Source organism: Panulirus ornatus, chromosome 6 (genome assembly GCF_036320965.1).
Source record: "Panulirus ornatus isolate Po-2019 chromosome 6, ASM3632096v1, whole genome shotgun sequence".
In the NCBI taxonomy this organism is placed as follows: domain Eukaryota; kingdom Metazoa; phylum Arthropoda; class Malacostraca; order Decapoda; family Palinuridae; genus Panulirus; species Panulirus ornatus.
In genome coordinates, this window is record NC_092229.1 from 19,997,859 (window position 1) to 20,020,050 (window position 22,192).

Genomic DNA, 22,192 nt, shown 5'->3' on the forward strand with positions numbered 1-22,192 from the left:
GAGGATATTCAAAGTATGTATGGTTCATGGTGAAGTGCCTGAGGATTGGCGAAATGCATGCATAGTGCCATTGTACAAAGGCAAAGAGGATAAAGGTGAGTGCTCAAATTACAGAGGTATAAGTTTGAGTATTCCTGGGAAATTATATGGGAGGGTATTGATTATCACATTATTACATGACAGCTAGAGACTGAGTGTGAACGAATGGGGCCTTTGTTGTCTTTTCCTAGCGCTACCTCGCACACATGAGGGGGGAGGGGGTTGTTATTCTGTGTGTGGTGAGGTGGCAATGGGAATAAATAAAGGCAGACAGTATGAATTATGTACATGTGTATATATGTATATGTCTGTGTGTGTATATATATGTGTACACTGAGATGTATAGGTATGTATATTTGCATGTGTGGTCGTGTGTGTATATACATGTGTATGTGGATGGGTTGGGCCATTCTTTCGTCTGTTTCCTTGCGCTACCTTGATAACGCGGGAGACAGCGCCAAAGCAAAATAAATAAATGAATATTGATTGAGAGGGTAAAGGCATGTACAGAGCATCAGATTGGGGAAGAGCAGTGTGGTTTCAGAAGTTGTAGAGGATGTGTGGATCAGGTGTTTGCTTTGAAGAATATACATGAGAAATACTTAGAAAAACAGATGGATTTGTATGTAGTATCTATGGATCTGGAGAAGGTATATGGTAGAGTTGATAGAGATACTCTGTGGAAGGTATGAAGAATATTTGGTGTGGGAGGTAATTGCTAGAAGTAGTGAAAAGTTTTTATCGAGGATGTAAGGCAGGTGTTATGAGTAGGAAGAAAGTGATTGGTTCCCAGTGAATGTCTGTTTGTGGCAGGGGTGCATGATGTCTCCATGGTTTTTAATTTGATTATGGATGGGGTTGTTAGGGAGGTGAATGCCAGAACTTTGGAGAGAGGGGAAAGTATGCAGTCTGCTGTCAATGAGAGGGCTTGAGAAGTGAGTCAGTTGTTCCCTGACAATACAGTGCTGGTGGCTGATTCAGGTGAGAAACTGCAGAAGTTGGCGACAGAGTTTGATGACGTGTGTGAAAGAAGAAAGCTGAGAGTAAATGTGAATGAGAGGAAGGTTATTAGGTTCAGTAGGATTCAGGGACAAGTAAACTGTGAGGTATGTTTGAATGGAGAAAAACTGAAGGAAGTGAAGTGTTTTAGATATCTGGGAATGGATGTAGCAATGGATGGAACCATGGAAGCAGAAGTGAGTCATAGGGTGGGGGAGGGGGTGAAGTTTCTGGGAGCATTGAAGAATGTGTGGAAGGCAAGAATGTTTTCTTGGAGAGCAAAAATGGGTATGTTTGAAGGAATAGTGGTTCCAACAATGTTATATGGGTGTGAGGCATGGGCTATAGATAGGGTTATGCAGAGGAGGGTGGATGTGTCGGAATTGAGATGTTTGAGGACAGGATGTGGTGTGAGGTGGTTTGATCGAGTAAGTAATGAAAGGGTAAGAGAGATGTGTGGTAATAATAAGAATGTGGTTGAGAGAGCAGAAGAGGGTGTATTGAAATGGTTAGGTCACATGGAGAGAATGAGTGAAGAAAGACCGACAAAGAGGATATATGTGTCAGAGGTGGCGGGAATGAGAAGTGGGAAAAAATGGAGGTGGAAGGATGGAGTGAAAAAGATTTTTAGCGATTGGGGCCTGAGCATACAGGAGGGTGAAAGGCGTGCAAGGAATAGAGTGAATCAGAACGTTGTGGTATACTAGGGTCGACGTGCTGTCAGTGGATTGAACCTGGGCATGTGAAGCGTCTGGGGTAAACCATGGAAAGTTTTGTGGGGCCTGGATGTGGAAAGGGAGCTGTGGTTTCGGTGTATTATACATGACAGCTAGAGTGAGTGTGAACGAATGTGGCCTTTGTTGTCTTTTCCGAGCACTACCTCACACATGTGCAGGGGAAGGGGGTGTCATTGCATGTGTGGCATGGTGATGACGGGAATGAATAAAGGCTGCAAGTATGAATTATGTACATGGATATGTCTGTGTAAATGTGAATAAGAGCAAGGTTATTAGGTACAGTAGGGTTGAGGGTCAAGTCAATTGGGAGGTGAGTTTGAATGGAGAAAAACTGGAGGAAGTGAAGTGTTTTAGATATCTGGGAGTGGATCTGGCAGCGGATGGAACCATGGAAGCGGAAGTGGATCATAGGGTGGGGGAGGGGGCGAAAATTCTGGGGGCCTTGAAGAATGTGTGGAAGTCGAGAACATTATCTCGGAAAGCAAAAATGGGTATGTTTGAAGGAATAGTGGTTCCAACAATGTTGTATGGTTGCGAGGCGTGGGCTATGGATAGAGTTGTGCACAGGAGAATGGATGTGCTGGAAATGAGATGTTTGAGGACAATGTGTGGTGTGAGGTGGTTTGATCGAGTGAGTAACGTAAGGGTAAGAGAGATGTGTGGAAATAAAAAGAGCGTGGTTGAGAGAGCAGAAGAGGGTGTTTTGAAGTGGTTTGGGCACATGGAGAGGATGAGTGAGGAAAGATTGACCAAGAGGATATATGTGTCGGAGGTGGAGGGAACAAGAAGAGGGAGACCAAATTGGAGGTGGAAAGATGGAGTGAAAAAGATTTTGTGTGATCGGGGCCTGAACATGCAGGAGGGTGAAAGGAGGGCAAGGAATAGAGTGAATTGGAGCGATGTGGTATACCGGGGTTGACGTGCTGTCAGTGGATTGAAGCAGGGCATGTGAAGCGTCTGGGGTAAACCATGGAAAGCTGTGTAGGTATGTATATTTGCGTGTGTGGACGTATGTATATACATGTGTATGGGGGGGGGGGGTTGGGCCATTTCTTTCGTCTGTTTCCTTGCGCTACCTCGCATATTTATTTATTTATTTATTTATTTTGCTTTGTCGCTGTCTCCCGCGTTTGCGAGGTAGCGCAAGGAAACAGAAGAAAGAAATGGCCCAACCCACCCCCATACACATGGATATACACACACGTCCACACACGCAAATATACATACCTATACATCTCAATGTACACACATATATACACACACAGACACATACATATATACCCATGCACAAAATTCACACTGTCTGCCTTTATTCACTCCCACCGCCGCCTCGCCACACATGGAATACCATCCCCCTCCCCCCTCATGTGTGCGGGGTAGCGCTGGGAAAAGACAACAAAGGCCTCATTCGTTCACACTCAGTCTCTAGCTGTCATGCAATAATGCCCGAAACCACAGCTCCCTTTCCATATCCAGGCCCCACACAGCTTCCCATGGTTTACCCCAGACGCTTCACATGCCCTGATTCAATACACTGACAGCACGCCAACCCCGGTACACCACACCGATCCAATTCACTCTATTCCTTGCCCGCCTTTCACCCTCCTGCATGTTCAGTCCCCTATCACTCAAAATCTTTTTCACTCCATCTTTCCACCTCCAATTTGGTCTCCCACTTCTCCTCGTTCCCTCCACCTCCGACACATATATCCTCTTGGTCAATCTTTCCTCACTCATTCTCTCCATGTGCCCAAACCATTTCAAAACACCCTCTTCTGCTCTCTCAACCACGCTCTTTTTATTTCCACACATCTCTCTTACCCTTACATTACTTACTCGATCAAACCACCTCACACCACACATTGTCCTCAAACATCTCATTTCCAGCACATCCATCCTCCTGCGCACAACTCTATCCATAGCCCACGCCTCGCAACCATACAACATTGTTGGAACTTATACCACTGTAATTTGAGGGGGCGAAAATCCTGGGAGCCTTGAAGAATGTGTGGAAGTCGAGAACATTATCTCGGAAAGCAAAAATGGGTATGTTTGAAGGAATAGTGGTTCCAACAATGTTGTATGGTTGCGAGGCGTGGGCTATGGATAGAGTTGTGCGCAGGAGGATGGATGTGCTGGAAATGAGATGTTTGAGGACAATGTGTGGTGTGAGGTGGTTTGATCGAGTAAGTAACGTAAGGGTAAGAGAGATGTGTGGAAATAAAAAGAGCGTGGTTGAGAGAGCAGAAGAGGGTGTTTTGAAATGGTTTGGGCACATGGAGAGAATGAGTGAGGAAAGATTGACCAAGAGGATATATGTGTCGGAGGTGGAGGGAACGAGGAGAAGTGGGAGACCAAATTGGAGGTGGAAAGATGGAGTGAAAAAGATTTTGTGTGATCGGGGCCTGAACATGCAGGAGGGTGAAAGGAGGGCAAGGAATAGAGTGAATTGGATCGATGTGGTATACCGGGGTTGACGTGCTGTCAGTGGATTGAATCAGGGCATGTGAAGCGTCTGGGGTAAACCATGGAAAGCTGTGTAGGTATGTATATTTGCGTGTGTGGACGTATGTATATACATGTGTATGGGGGTGGGTTGGGCCATTTCTTTCGTCTGTTTCCTAGCGCTACCTCGCAAACGCGGGAGACAGCGACAAAGAAAAAAAAATATATATATATATATATTTTTTTATTATATATATATATATATATATATATATATATATATATATATATATATATATATATATATATATATTATATATATGTTATATATATATATATATATATATATAGTTGAAATGTATAGGTATGTATATGTGCATGTGTGGATGTGTATGTATATATGTATGTATGTGGGTAGGTTGGGCCATTCTTTCGTCTGTTTTCTTGCGCTACTTTGCTAACGCAGGAGACAGCAACAAAGTATGATTAAAAAATGTACATATGTATATGTCTGTGTATGTATATGTATGTATATATTGAAATGTATAGGTATGTATGTGTGCATGTGTGGGCGTTTATGTATATACATGTGTATGTGGGTGGGTTGGGCCATTCTTTCGTTTGTTTCCTTGTGCTACCTCGCTAACGTGGGAGACCGACAAAGTATAATAAGAAATAGAAAATATGATTTATTTTATTTATTATACTTAATTGCTGTCTCCCGCGTCTTTGAGGTAGCACAAAGAAACAGACAAAAAAAATGGCCCAACCCACCCACATACACATGCATATACACAAACGCCCACACACGCACATATACATACCTATACACTTCAACATATACATACATATACATATATACACATGTACATATTCATACTTGCTGCCTTCATCCAGTCCCATCACCACCCTGCCACACATGAAACAGCACCCCCCTCCCCCCGCGTGCGCATGTGCAAGGTAGTGCTAGGAAAAGACAAGAAAGGCCACATTGGTCGGGAGAGAGCCTTTGCTTTGTTACCCTTTTCTTCTACTGCGTAAATTTTTCCCCCCAGACCACCTCACTTGGACCTTTGGTCTATGTATCTATATAACTCACTCACTATCTCTCTAAAGGAGGTCCTGCTGAATTCATCTTTGTTTCTAAGTTTCTTAGCTTGTTTAAGTACCTCCAAACCAAACATAAGTATTACTGGTTGTCCTGATTTGTCTTGACTCCACCAGTTTCCCTCATTTCTTTAAACACTGCATTTGGCATGGTTGTATCCTTAAGCAGTCTTTTGATCAGCATTCTTTACTTCTTCAATTTTTCTTCTTTGTTTGGAATTTGATCTTCTCGTCCAAAAATAGTCAGTGATTCATGTCTGACAATTTCCTTCTTCTAATCTTTCTAAACATTTGTGCTACCCACTTTTCTGACAGATCCCTCATTGCTACTTTGTTAGCCTCCTTGTTTCTGCTTTATTAAATACTGTATTTCCTGTTTTCACAACAAATACTGATCCTGAATACTTTTACATTTTTTCACTTTCTGTCTACCAGACCAGATATCTATCTGATTATTTTGTCTCCAGTAATGCTTGTCACTGTCTCTACAGCGTCACTTAATATTTCTCTCTGTACCCGTGTTTCAATGTCCCCAGGTGTTTGTACCACTGCTTGCAAGTTTTATGTAATTACCTATGTGTATTGTATAACAGGGAGGGAGTTTTACACTCATGGGGCCCCATCTCCTGAACATTCTTCACTATCATACAACTTCTTCAATTTATGTATGCAGTCAGCATCAACCATGTTCTCAGTCATTTCCTTGCATCTTCAACTCTTATTCTATGAATTACTTCTTCATACCTTTATTAACAAGTTTCTTACTTGATTTCATGTTCGGTCCTTCTTATCCCTATATCTCTTGAAGAGCTGCTCACTGCCCACATCATTGATCTGTTTTAAAAACTTAAAGGTTGTGATCAAGTCACCCATCACCCTTCCCTTTTCCAAGATGGGCAAATTGAAAGTCTAACCTTTCTTTGTAACTTAGACTCCCATAATTTTATTTTTCATTCTGTGCCATTCTCCTTTCAATCTTTGCTGGTAGTTCCACAAACAGGCCACTTTCCCAAACTCATTGAATTTTTAGCATTTCTCCCACATGTTATCCTTTTCCTTAAACCCATCACCAGTGAACTTAACTCTCAGTTTCACCAAGAAATGACCAGACACTCCACTGGCAGCCCATCTAAGCATTTTTAAATCTTGCAAACTCTCCTTTGCACACTGAGTCTCAACAGATTATCCATTAGTGTCCATAGACCTCCATCCTCACTCACCTATGAATATTTATGTACCTAAGTTACTGCCCAATTTGATAGTAGTTTCTTCATTTTTATGAACAATATGCTCCCTGATTTTACCCTCAGGGGCACATCACATCTGTGCATTCAGATCCTCAAGTACTATGATTCGATCTTTCTTATTAGAAGTACCAAAGCACTCTCATCATCTTCCAAAATGTATTCCTCTCTCCTTTGCATGTATGCTTCATATTGCATAAGTACTAACTAATACCTGGGGATAGGGGAGAAAGAATACTTCCCACGCATTCCTCACATGTCGTAGAAGGCGACTAAAGGGGACAAGAGCGGGGGGCTAGAAACCCTCCCCTCCTTATATTTTGAATTTCTAAAAGGGGGAAACAGAAGAAGGAGTCATGCGGGAGTGCTCATCCTCCTCGAAGGCTCAGATTGGGGTGTCTAAATGTGTGTGGATGTAACCAAGATGAGAAAAAAGGAGAGATAGGTAGTATGTTTGAGGAAAGGAACCTAGATGTTTTGGCCCTGAGTGAAACGAAGCTCAAGGGTAAAGGGGAAGAGTGCTTTGGGAACGTCTTGGGAGTAAATTCAGGGGTTAGTGAGAGTACAAGAGCAAGGGAAGGAGTAGCACTACTCCTGAAACAGGAGTGGGGGGAGTATGTGATAGTGTAAGAAGTAAACTCTAGATTGATATGAGTAAAACTGAAAGTGGATGGAGAGAGATGGGTGATTATTGGTGCATATGCACCTGGGCATGAGAAGAAAGATCATGAGAGGCACAGAGGCAAGTGTTTTGGGAGCAGCTGAATGAGTGTGTTAGTAGTTTTGATGCACAAGACCGGGTTATAGTGATGGGTGATTTGAATGCAAAGGTGAGTAATGTGGCAGTTGAGGGAATAATTGGTGTACATGGGGTGTTCAGTGTTGTAAATGTAAATGGTAAAGAGCTTGTAGATTCATGTGCTGAAAAAGAACTGGTGATTGGGAATACCTGGTGTAAAAAGAGAGATATACATAAGTATACGTATGTAAGTAGGAGATATGTCAGAGAGCGTTATTGGATTACGTGTTAATTTATAGGCATGCGAAAGAGAGACTTTTGGATGTTAATGAGCTGAGAGGTGCAACTGGAGGGATGTCTGATCATTAGCTTGTGGAGGCGAAGGTGAAGATATGTAGAGGTTTTCAGAAAAGAAGAGAGAATGTTGGGGTGAAGAGAGTGGTGAGAGTAAGTGAGCTTGGGAAGGAGACTTGTGTGAGGAAGTACCAGGAGAGACTGAGTACAGAATGAAAAAAGGTGAGAACAAAGGAGGTAAGGTGAGTGGGGGAGGAATAGGATGTATTTAGGGAAGCAGTGATGGCTTGCGCAAAAGATGTTTGTGGTATGTGAAACGTGGGAGGTGGGCAGATTAGAAAGGGTAGTGAGTGGTGAGATGGAGAAGTAAGATTAATAGTGAAAGAGAAGAGAGAGGCATTTGGATGATTTTTGCAGGGAAGTAATGCAAATGAGTGGGAGATGTATAAAAGAAAGAGGCAGGTTAAGAGAAAGGTGCAAGAGGTGAAAAAGAGGGCAGATGAGAGTTGGGGTGAGAGAGTATCATTAAATTTTAGGGAGAATAAAAAGATGCTTTGGAAGGAGGTAAATAAAGTGCATAAGATTGGAAGGAGGTAAATAAAGTGCGTAAGACAAGGGAACAAAAGGGGAACATCAGTGAAGGGGGCAAATGGGGAGGTGATAACAAGTAGTGGTGATGTGAGAAGGAGATGGAGTGAGTATTTTGAAGGTTTGCTGAATGTGTTTGATGATAGAGTGGCAGATATAGGGTGTTTTGGTTGAGGTGGTATGCAAAGTGAGAGGGTTAGGGAGAATGATTGGGTAAACAGAGAAGAGGTAGTAAAAGCATTGTGGAAGATGAAAGTTGGCAAGGCAGCAGGTTTGGATGGTATTGCAGTGGAATTTATTAAAAATGGGGGTGACTGTATTGTTGACTGGTTGGTAAGGTTATTTAGTGTATGAATTACTCATGGTGAGGTGCCTCAGGATTGGCAGAATGCTTGCATATTGCCATTGTACAAAGGCAAAGGGGATAAAAGGGAGTGCTCAAATTACCGAGGCATAAGTTTGTTGAGTATTCCTGGGAAATTATATGGGAGGGTATTGATTGAAAGGGTGATGGCATGTACAGAGCATCAGATTGGGGAAGAGCAGTGTGGTTTCTGAAGTGGTAGAGGATATGTGGATCAGGTGTTTGCTTTGAAGAATGTATGTGAGAAAATACTTAGAAAAGCAAATGGATTTGTATATAGCATTTATGGATCTGGAGAAGGCATATGATAGAGTTGATAGAGATGCTCTGTGGAAGGTATTAAGAATATATGGTGTGGGAGGCAAGTTGTTAAAAGCAGTGAAAAGTTTTTATCGAGGATGTAAGGCATGTGTACGTGTAGGAAGAGAGAAAAGTGATCGGTTCTCAGTGAATGTTGGTTTGCGGTAGGGGTGCGTGATGTCTCCATGGTTGTTTAATTTGTTTATGGATGGGGTTGTTATGGAGGTGAATGCACGAGTTTTGGAAAGAGGGGCAAGTATGCAATCTGTTGTGGATGAGAGGGCTTGGGAAGTGAGTCAGTTGTTGTTCGCTTATGATAGAGCGCTGGTGGCTGATTCGGGTGAGAAACTACAGAAGCTGGTGACTGAGTCTGGTAAAGTGTGTGAAAGAAGAAAGCTGAGAGTAAATGGGAATAAGAGCAGTTATTAGGTACAGTAGGGTTGAGGGTCAAGTCAACTGGGAGGTAAGTTTGAATGGAGAAAAACAGGTGGAAGTGAAGTGTTTTAGATATCTTGGAGTGGATTTGGCAGTGGATGGAACTATGGAAGCGGAAGTGAATCATAGGGTGGGGGAGGGGACGAAAGTTCTGGGAGTGTTGAAAAATGTGTGGAAGTCAAGAACGTTATCTTGGAAAGCAAAAATGGGTATGTTTGAAGGAGTAGTGGTTCCAACAATGTTATGTGGTTGCGAGGCATGGGCTATGGATAGAGTTGTGCGGAGGAGGATGGATGTGCTGGAATTGAGATGTTTGAGGACAATATGTGGTGGTAGGTGGTTTGATCGAGTAAGTAATGAAAGGGTAAGAGAGATGTGTGGTAATAAAAAGAGTGTGGTTGAGAGAGCAGAAGAGGGTGTTTTAAAATGGTTTGGTCACATGGAGAGAATGAGTGAGGAAAGATTGACAAAGAGGATATATGTGTCAGAGATGGAGGGAACTAGAAGAAGTGGAAGACCCAATTGGAGGTGGAAAGATGGAGTGAAAAAGATTTTAAGTGATCGGGTCCTGAACATGCAGGAGGATGAAAGGCGTGCAAGGAATAGAGTGAATTGGAACGATGTGGTATACTGGGGTCGATGTGCTGTCAGTGGATTGAACCAGGGCATGTGAAGTGTGTGGGGTAAACCATGGAAAGTCTTGTGGGGCCTGGATGTGGAAAGGGAGCTGTGGTTTTGGTGCATTATACATGACAGCTAGAGAGTGAGTGTGAACGAATGTGGCCTTTGTTGTCTTTTCTTAGTGCTACCTTGCACAGATGTGGGGGTAGGGAGTTGTCATTTCATGTGTGGTGGGGTGGTGACGGGAATGAATAAGGGCAGACTATGAATTATGTACATGTGTATATATGTATATGTCTGTGAGTATATATATGTATACGTTGGGTTGTATAGGTATGTATATTTACGTGTGTGGATGTGTATGTATATACGTGTATGTGGGTGGGTTGGGCCACTCTTTTGTCTGTTTCCTTGTGCTACCTCGCTAACGTGGGAGACAACGACAAAGTATAATAAATAACTAAATGATAACTAACTAATACCAACCTTTTGTTATCTATTTTCAGTCAAGCCACATCAGCCTTTAACTCAATTCCCTGCACTTATAATCACTTTCCCACAGCATGCTAAGCATTAAAAGTGCCACCCCTTTCTGTGCTCTTGTTCTTAGAGGCAAAACATCCAGGTTTGTCGATCAAAAATTCACCTATCCCTTCCTTATTTTCATCTTGACTGCAACCACACACATTCAGACATCCCAGTCATAGCATTTGTTCAGAGATCCTTGCATGGTTTTTCCTATCATCCTAGTTTTAGAAAGCGATGATACAAGAGAAAAGGATTTTCCAGCTCCCCTGGTGCCAAACTTTAATTGTTATTAATTCTTGCTTTCAGTATGGGTCCCCTTGTGAGAGCGGTAGAAGAAGCAAATGCATCTTCTCATCCCTCCATGAAAATGGATGTTTATGAGCCAAAGACAAAACTCTTTGGTGTCCAGTGTCATCTACCACTTTTTTCCCCAGGTTCTGAAGAAAATGTGGACAACATGATTGCTCGACTTAGAGGCACTGTTGATAAGATGGAGGTGAGTTTTTTTTTATTTTATTTTTCTCCTTACTTTATTCTTGTATCCCTGAGAATAGGGAAGAAAGAAATCTACCCACATATTCACTGCATGTCACAGAAAGTGACATACCTCCCCTTATATTTTCTAGTAGATGGAGCAGAAAAAGGAGTCTTATAAAGAGTATGCATCCTCTTTGAAGGCTCAGGCTAGGGGTGTCTGAATGTATGTGCATGTAACCAAAATGAAAGGAAAGAAACCTGGATGTTCTCGCTCTAAGGGAAACAAAACTCAAGGGTAAAGGGGAAGAATGGTTTGGGAATGTATTAAGGGTAAAGTTAGGGGTTAGTGAGAGCTCTAGAGCTAAGGAAGGGATAGCGCTACTGCTGAAGCAGAAGTTGTGAGAGCATGTCAAGGAATGTAAGGAACTTGAATTTAAAATCGATTTTGATATAAATGGATTATAAAGGAGGGTAAGTATTAGTGATTATACACCTGGCCACGAGAAGAAAGAGGAAGAGAAGCAAGATTTTTAGGAGCAGCTGGGTGATGTGTCAGCAGTTTTAATGCAAGAGACCGATTTTTAGTGGAAGTAAGTAATTTGGCAGTTAAAGGAATAATTAGGAGGCATGGGGTATTCAGTAAAATGAATGAAAATGGTGAACATTTTGTGGAATTCTGTGCTGAATAAAGACTGGTGATTGGGAATATCTGGTTTGAAAAGAGGGACACACACAAATATGCTTTGGTGATTAGAAAGCCTATTAGGTTATATACCAGTTGACAGGCATGCAAAAGAGAGACTTTTGGATATGCATGTGCTGAGAAGAGCAGGTGTTGGGATGTCTTATCATTACGTGGTGGAGGCAAGGGCAACAATTTGTAGAGGTTTTCAGAAAAGGGAAAATGTCCATTCACTTTCCTTGTAATAGAGTTTTATAAATTAAGTTAGTAAACAAGTAGTTGTGTCTGTAAGCTTTTGCTTGGTACAGATCTATCCATGCTAGCCTTTGTTTTTGAAATTGGTTTTGGAGGTGTTCTGGAATGTGTATTTTATCATGTTTTAATTTGACTGTACAAGATTGTAGGCTAACTTGGTCTATATTGTTTTGGAATTAGCATAGCTGCAACTTTGTGTATTGTAATTATATTGTATATGCCATTTTATATATATCTGTAATTGTAGTTTGGTCAGTTCTTTGCCTTCATAACATTAACAGAGGTTTTGCTGTTGTCATCTTTGTGTTCCTTAGGACTATAGATAGAAGACACGATCTGATTTTTTGTCATATTTCTCAAACTTGAGTCTGTGTTGTATCTTTATACCAAATATAATGCATGTAATTGTGGAATGTGAGTTATGATATAACCTATACTATCTACTTTGGGGAGACCGAAAGGAGGTTCAAGGATGGAGTTAGGGAGGCTTTAGGGTATCAGGGCCTGAGCATTCAGGAGAGTGAGAGGTTTTGTTGAAGCTTTTGAGAGACTAGGAAATTGTGTTATCAGAAGTTTTTGAATGAATATAGAAGGCTGTCATGATGGGGAAATATTTCTGTGATGTTTTATTATGCTTTTATTTATGGGGCATAAGAAGATGAATTGATTTGATGAAACATTGCACAAAGAGTAAGTATTCATAAGAATAAAGTATTTGTATCTGAGAGAGATTATATTCCCTGTGTTGTGCCAAGATTAATGGGAACAATTGAAATTGGTTGAATTTAGGTAGAACACATATGAAGTTCAATAAAGGTAACAGTGGATTGCTGATGTTGGAAAGAATGTTACATAAGATGGAGTTGGAGGTACCTTTCATATTTACAGTATGCAAAAAAGCAGCATGATTGATTACTTCTTTACATGAAATATCCATTTATCTTTGAAAAGGGATAGAATGAGCACAGACAGTAGAAATGAATAGATTATATAGTATAGTAGGAACTAATTTAGGTATAATAGAGGAAAGGGGAGAAAGAATACTTCCCATGCATTCCTCATGTGTTGTAGAAGGTAACTAAAGGGGATGGGAGCGGGGGGGGCTAGAAACCCTCCCCTCCTTGTATTTTAACTTTCTAAAAGGGGAAACAGAAGAAGGAGTCATGTGGGGAGTGCTCATCCTCCATGAAGGCTCAGATTGGGATGTCTAAATGTGTGTGGATGTAACAAAGATGAGAAAAAAGGAGAGATAGGTAGTATGTTTGAGGAAAGGAACTTGGATGTTTTGGCTCTGAGTGAAACGAAGCTCAAGGGTAAAGGGGAAGAGTGGTTTGGGAATGTCTTGGGAGTAAAGTCAGGGGTTAGTGAGAGGACAAGAGCAAGGGAAGGAGTAGCACTACTCCTGAAGCAGGAGTGGTGGGAGTATGTGATAGAGTGTAAGAAAGTAAACTCTAGATTGATATGGGTAAAACTGAAAGTTGATGGAGAGCGATGGGTGATTATTGGTGCATATGCACCTGGGCACGAGAAGAAAGATCATGAGAGGCAAGTATTTTGGGAGCAGTTGAATGAGTGTGTCAGTAGTTTTGATGCACGAGACCTGGTTATAGTGATAGGTGATTTGAATGAAAAGGTGACTAATGTGGCAGTTGAGGGAATGATTGGTATACATGGGGTGTTCAGTGTTGTAAATGGAAATGGTGAAGAGCTAGTAGATTTATGTGCTGAAAAAGGACTGGTGATTGGGAATACCTGGTTTAAAAAGCGAGATATACATAAGTATACGTATGTAAGTAGGAGAGATGGCCAGAGAGCGTTATTGGATTACGTGTTGATTGATAGGTGCGTGAAAGAGAGACATTTGGATGGTAATGTGCTGAGAGGTGCAACTGGAGGGATGTCTGATCATTATCTTGTGGAGGCAAAGGTGAAGATATGTAAAGGTTTTCAGTAAAGAAGAGAGAATGTTGGGGTGAAGAGAGTGGTGAGAATAAGTGAGCTTGGGAAGGAGACTTGTGTGAGGAAGTACCAGGAGAGACTGAGTACAGAATGAAAAAAGGTGAGAACAAAGGAGGTAAGGTGAGTGGGGGAGGAATGGGATATACTTAGGGAAGCAGTGATGGCTTGCGCAAAAGATGCTTATGGCATGAGAAGCGTAGAAGGTGGGCAGATTAGAAAGGGTAGTGAGTGGTGGGATGAAGAAGTAAGATAATTAGTGAAAGAGAAGAGAGAGGCATTTAGACGATTTTTGCAGGGAAATAATGCAAATGAGTGGGAGATGTATAAAAGAAAGAGGCAGGAGGTCAAGTGAAAGGTGCAAGAGGTGAAAAAGAGGGCAAATGAGAGTTGGGGTAAGAGAGTGTCATTAAATTTTAGGGAGAATGAAAAGATGTTTTGGAAGGAGGTAAATAAAGTGCGTAAGACTAGGGAACAAATGGGAACTTCAGTGAAGGGGACTAATGGGGAGGTAATAACAAGTAGTGGTGATGTGAGAAGGAGATGGAGTGAGTATTTTGAAGGTTTGTTGAATGTGTTTGATGATAGAGTGGCAGATATAGGGTGTTTTGTTCAAGGTGGTGTGCAAAGTGAGAGGGTTAGGGAAAATGATTTGGTAAACAGAGAAGAAGTAGTAAAAGCTTTGCGGAAGATGAAAGCCGGCAAGGCAGCGGGTTTGGATGGTATTGCAGTGGAATTTATCAAAAAAGGGGGTGACTGTATTGTTGACTGGTTGGTAAGGTGGATCTGGCAGCGGATGGAACCATGGAAGCGGAAGTGGATCATAGGGTGGGGGAGGGGGCGAAAATTCTGGGGGCCTTGAAGAATGTGTGGAAGTCGAGAACATTATCTCGGAAAGCAAAAATGGGTATGTTTGAAGGAATAGTGGTTCCAACAATGTTGTATGGTTGCAAGGCATGGGCTATGGATAGAGTTGTGCGCAGGAGGATGGATGTGCTGGAAATGAGATGTTTGAGGACAATGTGTGGTGTGAGGTGGTTTGATCGAGTGAGTAACGTAAGGGTAAGAGAGATGTGTGGAAATAAAAAGAGCGTGGTTGAGAGAGCAGAAGAGGGTGTTTTGAAGTGGTTTGGGCACATGGAGAGAATGAGTGAGGAAAGATTGACCAAGAGGATATATGTGTCGGAGGTGGAGGGAACGAGGAGAAGAGGGAGACCAAATTGGAGGTGGAAAGATGGAGTGAAAAAGATTTTGTGTGATCGGGGCCTGAACATGCAGGAGGGTGAAAGGAGGGCAAGGAATAGAGTGAATTGGAGCGATGTGGTATACCGGGGTTGACGTGCTGTCAGTGGATTGAATCAAGGCATGTGAAGCATCTGGGGTAAACCATGGAAAGCTGTGTAGGTATGTATATACATGTGTATGGGGGGGGGGTTGGGCCATTTCTTTCGTCTGTTTCCTTGTGCTACCTCGCAAACGCGGGAGACAGCGACAAAGTATAATATAATATATATAATATATGATTCATGGTGAGGTGCCTGAGGATTGGCGGAATGCTTGCATATTGCCATTGTACAAAGGCAAAGGGGACAAAGGTGAGTGCTCAAATTACAGAGGTAATAGGGGATAGGGGAGAAAGAATACTTCCCACGTATTCCCTGCGTGTCGTAGAAGGCGACTTAAAGGGGAGGGAGCGGGGGGCTGGAAATCCTCCCCTCTCGTTTTTTTTTAATTTTCCAAAAGAAGGAACAGAGAATTGGACCATGTGAGGGTATTCCCTCAAAGGCCCAGTCCTCTGTTCTTAACGCTACCTCGCTAATGCGGGAAATGGCGAATAGTTTGAAAGAAAGAAAGAAAAGGTTTGTTGAGTATTCCTGGTAAATTATATGGGAGGGTATTGATTGAGAGGGTGAAGGCATGTACAGAGCATCAGATTGGGGAAGAGCAGTGCGGTTTCAGAAGTGGTAGAGGATGTGTGGATCAGGTGTTTGCTTTGAAGAATGTATGTGAGAAATACTTAGAAGAGCAAATGGATTTGTATGTAGCATTTATGGATCTGGAGAAGGCATTTGATAGAGTTGATAGAGATGCTCTGTGGAAGGTTTTGAAAATATATGGTGTGGGAGGCAAGTTGTTAGAAGCATTGAAAAGTTTTTATTGAGGATGTAAGGCATGTGTATGTTAGGAAGAGAGGAAAGTGATTGGTTCTCAGTGAATGTAGGTTTGCGGCAGTGGTGTGTGATGTCTCCAGGGTTGTTTAATTTGTTTATGGATGGTGTTGTTAGGGAGGTGAATGCAAGAGTTTTGGAAAGAGGGGCAAGTATGCAGTCTGTTGTGGATGAAAGAGCTTGGGAAGTGAGTCAGTTGTTGTTCGCTGATGATACATCGCTGGTGGCTGATTCATGTGAGAAACTGCAGAAGCTGGTGACTGAGTTTGGTAAAGTGTGTGAAAGAAGAAAGTTGAGAGTAAATGTGAATAAGAGCAAGGTTATTAGGTACAGTAGGGTTGAGGGTCAAGTCAATTGGGAGGTAAGTTTGAATGACGAAAAACTGGAGGAAGTGAAGTGTTTTAGATATCTGGGAGTGAATTTGGCAGCGGATTGAACCATGGAAGCGGAAGTGAATCATAGGGTGGGGGAAGGGGCAAAAATTCTGGGAGCCTTGAAGAATGTTTGGAAGTCGAAAACATTATCTCGGAAAGCTAAAATGGGTATGTTTGAGGGAATAGTGGTTCCAACAATGTTATATGGTTGCGAGGCATGGGCTATGGATAGAGTTGTGCGCAGGAGGGTGGATATGCTGGAAATGAGATGTTTGAGGACAAAATGTGGTGTGAGGTGGTTTGATCGAGTAAGTAATAATATGGTAAGAGAGATGTGTGGTAATAAAAAGAGTGTGGTTGAGAGAGCAGAAGAGGATGTTTTGAAATGGTTTGGTCACATGGAGAGAATGAGTGAGGAAAGATTCACCAAGAGGATATATGTGTCAGAGGTGGAGGGAACGAGGAGAATTGGGAGACCAAATAGGAGGTGGAAAGATGGAGTGAAAAAGATTTTGAGTGATCAGGGCCTGAACATGCAGGAGGGTGAAAAGCGTGCAAGGAATAGAGTGAATTGGAATGATGTGGTATACTGGGGTCGATGTGCTGTAAATGGATTGAACCAGGGCATGTGAAGCGTCTGGGGTAAACCATGGAAAGTTCTCTGGGGCCTGGATGTGGAAAGGGAGCTATGGTTTCAGTGCATTATTACATGACAGCTAGAGACTAAGTGTGAACGAATGGGGCCTTTGTTGTCTTTTCCTAGTGCTACCTCGCACACGTGAGGGGGGAGGGTGTTGTTATTTCATGTGTGGCGAGGTGGCGATTGGAATGAATAAAGGCAGACAGTATGAATTATGTACATGTGTATATATGTATATGTCTGTGTGTGTATATATATGTATACGTTGAGATGTATAGGTATGTATATTTGCATGTGTGGACGTGTATGTATATACATGTGTATGTGGGTGGGTTGGGCCATTCTTTCGTCTGTTTCCTTGCGCTAACGCGGGAGACAGCGACAAAGTAAAATAGAATAAATGAAAATAATGGAGAAGAAGCCATTAGAAAAGTATATAAATTAAGGGATTAGATGAGGTGCAGCTATGTAGAACTTTGCAGGGAACAGGTTGTATGAAGAAATCCATTTCAAAATGTTGAAGTTATAAGTGGGAGAGATAGGATGCTGATGAGGTGGACGGATTCAGTTAATGTAGTGTTATGAGTTAGAGAAATTTTGGATGGTGATACTAGAGGAATGAATTTAGATTACATTGTGTGGAAATGTTTTTCCATGTGAATGATTAAGGCTGCCCAATAACCAAAGGGATTCAACATCTTCACAGTTAAACAGAAATGCTGTTAATTGAATTGCACTTCAATATGCTTGGCAATTAACTCTTTACAACTGCACCAGACCACACCCACCCAAACCACTGCATAACCAGCGCCATCCCTCTAATAGAAATTAAAAGTTTACTCCTGCTTCACACTTTAATAATCTGTACTAACAGATCCATGTTCCTCTGCAAAAGTGAAATTGACAAAACATATACACACCATAATGACTCGACAGGCACTAAACAACCAGACATACAACCAAGTAACACTTCACTCTGTAGACATGTACGAGTTACAGTTTCTAGATTGTGGTGATACCACCCATAATTTGAAAAAAATTAGCATTGCAAACTATATATCCATCTAATCTCTGATGCCCATTCCCCCTAGGAACTCCTGTCAAGGGGGTTGCCATGGCAAGAGAGACTCCACTTATCCCTGTTCTTACATGCATCCCGTGCATTCTTCCACCATTTTTCACCCTCCAATACTCTTCCACTCTATTTCTCTGTGTCACAGGTGGTCTTCCTATCATATCAATCCCTTTAATTGTACCATCATACATTCTCCTTGTAAACTTCATGTCTTGCATTCTTTCTATACTTCCACACCACCTCAAAGTATTACATTTCACCCACTCTACCGCTCCATAGTTCATTCCCTGTCATACCACATTTCTTATACACCCCTTCAATTCCTTCTTCATTGCGTATGTCATGCCACATACTCATCTTAAATAGCACATTTTCACAGTCTGGATTCTTGACCTCTGTTTGTGACTCGTTACATGTCCATCTCTCAGCTGTGTAGGTTAGGGTCTGGGAATATGCTAACCCATAATCCTTTTTTCACTTCCATACTTACACCTCTACCCTCCATTATTCAATTAAAGAACCCAATGATTTTTACCTTGTACTGATTGCTCCTTTTTCTCAAATTCCACATCACCAAACTTGCCCAAGACAGCTCCTAAAAGCTTTAATCATCTCAGCTCTCCTAGTTTTTCTCCCCCATACCTATAACACAGTTTAGTACACTTTTATCTTTCACTCTATAGGGTTTTACACAAACTACACTTTCACTCAGTTTCCTTCTTAAACTCCATTATTTTACTTTTACTCTCATTTACCTTCAATCACTTATGCTTACACATATCATAAACGACACTTGCAACTATCTGCAACTCCTCTTCACTCTCAACAGACAACAATATCACCCAGAAATATGCTCTTTTACTAGCCACCATACCTCACCAGCACACTCTGTCTCTGCTTCCATTTTCCCTAGTTTTCATGTCATGTCTCTTATCACTCCCTCCATATTTTTTATTATTATTTTGCTTTGTCGCTGTCTCCCAAGTTTGCGAGGTAGCGCAAGGGAACAGACGAAAGAAATGGCCCAACCCACCCCCATACACATGTATATACATACACGTCCACACACGCAAATATACATACCCATACATCTCACTGTACACATATATATACACACACAGACACATACATATATACACATGCACACAATCCACACTGTCTGCCTTTATTCATTCCCATCGCCACCTCGCCACACATGGAATAACATCCCCCTCCCCCTCATGTGTGCGAGGTAGCACTAAGAAAAGACAACAAAGGCCCCATTCGTTCACACTCAGTCTCTAGCTGTCGTGCAATAATGCCCGAAACCACAGCTCCCTTTCCACATCCAGGCCCCACAGAACTTTCCATGGTTTACCCCAGACGCTTCACATGCCCTGATTCAATCCACTGACAGCACGTCGACCTGGTATACCACATTGATCCAATTCACTCTATTCCTTGCCCGCCTTTCACCCTCCTGCATGTTCAGGCCCCGATCACACAAAATCTTTTTCACTCCATCTTTCCACCTCCAATTTGGTCTCCCACTTCTCCTCGTTCCCTCCACCTCCGACACATATATCCTCTTGGTCAATCTTTCCTCTCTCATTCTCTCCATGTGCCCAAACCATTTCAAAACACCCTCTTCTGCTCTCTCAACCACGCCCTTTTTATTTCCACACATCTCTCTTACCCTTACGTTACTTACTCGATCAAACCACCTCACACCACACATTGTCCTCAAACATCTCATTTCCAGCACATCCATCCTCCTGCGCACAACTCTGTCCATAGCCCACGCCTCACAACCATACAACATTGTTGGAACCACTATTCCTTCAAACATACCCATTTTTGCTTTCCGAGATAATGTTCTCGACTTCCACGCATTCTTCAAGGCTCCCAGAATTTTCGCCCCCTCCCCCACCCTATGATCCACTTCTGCTTCCATGGTTCCATCCGCTGCCAGATCCACTCCCAGATATCTAAAACACTTTACTTCCTCCAGTTTTTCTCCATTTAAACTTACCTCCCAATTGACTTGACCCTCAACCCTACTGTACCTAATAACCTTGTTCTTATTCACATTTACTCTTAACTTTCTTCTTTCACACACTTTACCAAACTCAGTCACCAGCTTCTGCAGTTTCTCACATGAATCAGCCATATATTTTTATATGAGTGGATGGGCCATTCTTCATCTGTTTCCTGGCACTACTTAGCTGATGTGGGAAACGGCTATAACTTTGGCTGAGAGAGATGCAGCAATTAGACAGGCTCGGAGTGCATCTCATACTGCAGAAACTCTTCTAAAGCAAGACAAAGGAGAAAAAGAAGAAAGACAGAAGGAAGCAAATGTCTTAAACGAAATCAAAGAACTTAAGGAAGAAAAACATTGTCTTGATGCAGAATGTGATACTGCCCTGAAACAAGCAGAAACTGTAAGCCATGAATGTGATTGAATGTTGGAAGAACATACGAAACTGCAGGAGGAAATGAAGGAAGCTTCAGGAGTTCAGGAATCAAAGAAAGTTGATTGAAATATGCCTGGAAGAATGTTGGACTAAGGAATTTTTTGAAAACAGACAGAAAAGGCCACATTCATTCACACCAAATCTAGCTGTCATGTATAATGCACCAAAACCATAGCTCCCTATCCACATCCAGGCCCCGCAGACCTTTCCATAGTTTACCCCAGATGTTTCACATGCCCTGGTTCAGTCCATTGACAGCACATCAACCCCAGTATACCACATCATTCCAAATCACTCTATTCCTTGCACGCCTCTCACCCTCCTGTATGTTCAGGCCCCATTCGTTCAAAATCTTTCTCTCCATCCTTCCACCTCCAATTTGGTCTCTTGCTTCTTATTCCCTCCACCTCTGACAAATATATCCTCTTTGTCAATCTTTCCTTGCTCATTCTCTCCACATGTCCAAACCATTTCAACACACCCTCTTCTACTCTCCCAACCACAATATTTTTAATTCCACACATCTCTCTTACCCTTTCATTACTTACTCAATCAAACCACCTCACATGACATATTGTCCTCAAACATTTTATTTCCAACACATCCACCCTCCTTAGTATATCCCTATTTGTAGCCCATGCCTCACAACCATATAACATTGTTGGAACTACTATTCCTTCAAACATACCCATTTTTGCTCTCCAAGATAATGTTCTCTCCTTCCACACATTCTTCATTGCTCTGAGACCCTTTGCCCCCTCCCCCACCCTGTGACTCACTTCCTCTTCCATGGTTCCATTCGATACAAGTCCACTCCCAAATATATGAAACACTTCACTACCTACAGTTTTTCTCCATTCAAACTTACCTCCCAATTGACTTTTCCCTCAACCCTATTGAACCTAATAACCTTGTTCATATTCACATGTACTCTCAACCTTCTCCTTTCTCACACTTTTCCAAATTCAGTCACCAACTTCTGCAGTTTCTTTCTCACTCAAATCAGCCACCAGAGCTGTATCATCGGTGAACAACAACTAGCTCACTTGCCAGGCCTTCTCATCCTCAACAGACTGCATCCACGCCCCTCTCTCCAAAACTCTTGCATTCACCTCCCTAACCACCCCATCCATAAACAAATTAAACCACCATGGGGCCATCACCCACCCCTACTGCAGACCGACATTCACTGGGAACCAATCATTCTCCTTTCTTTATACTTATCCACATGCCTTACATCCTTGGTTAAAGCTTTTCACTGCTTATAGCAGCTTACCTCCCACCCATATAGGCTTAATACCTTCCACAGAGCATCTCTATCAACCTTATCATATGCCTTCTCCAGATTCATAAATTACATACAATCCCATCAGCTTTTCTAAGTATTTTTCACACACATTCTTCAAAGCAAACACCTGATCCACACATCTACCACTTCTGAAACCACACTGCTCTTCCCTAATATGATGCTTTGTATATGCCTTCACCCTCTCAATCAATACCCTTCCATACACTTCCCAGGAATACTCAGCAAATTTATGCCTTTGTAGTTTAAACACTCACCTTTATCCCCTTAGACTTTGTACAATGGCACTATGCATGCATTCTGCCAATCCTCAGGCATCTCACCATGATCCATACATACACTGAATATCCTTACAAACCACTT

General features: G+C 42.1%; 1 protein-coding gene across 3 annotated transcripts in view; it reads left to right on the forward strand.

Moving 5' to 3' along the window:
* Window positions 1–22,192, forward strand: part of LOC139749114 (protein CIP2A-like) — a 236,984-nt gene that overhangs the window by 142,789 nt on the left and 72,003 nt on the right. For all 3 annotated transcript variants that reach the window (XM_071662706.1, XM_071662705.1, XM_071662704.1), the window contains exon 13: window positions 10,747–10,936. In XM_071662706.1, the coding sequence (XP_071518807.1) occupies window positions 10,747–10,936 (190 nt within the window). The remainder of the gene's footprint in view (window positions 1–10,746; window positions 10,937–22,192) is intronic.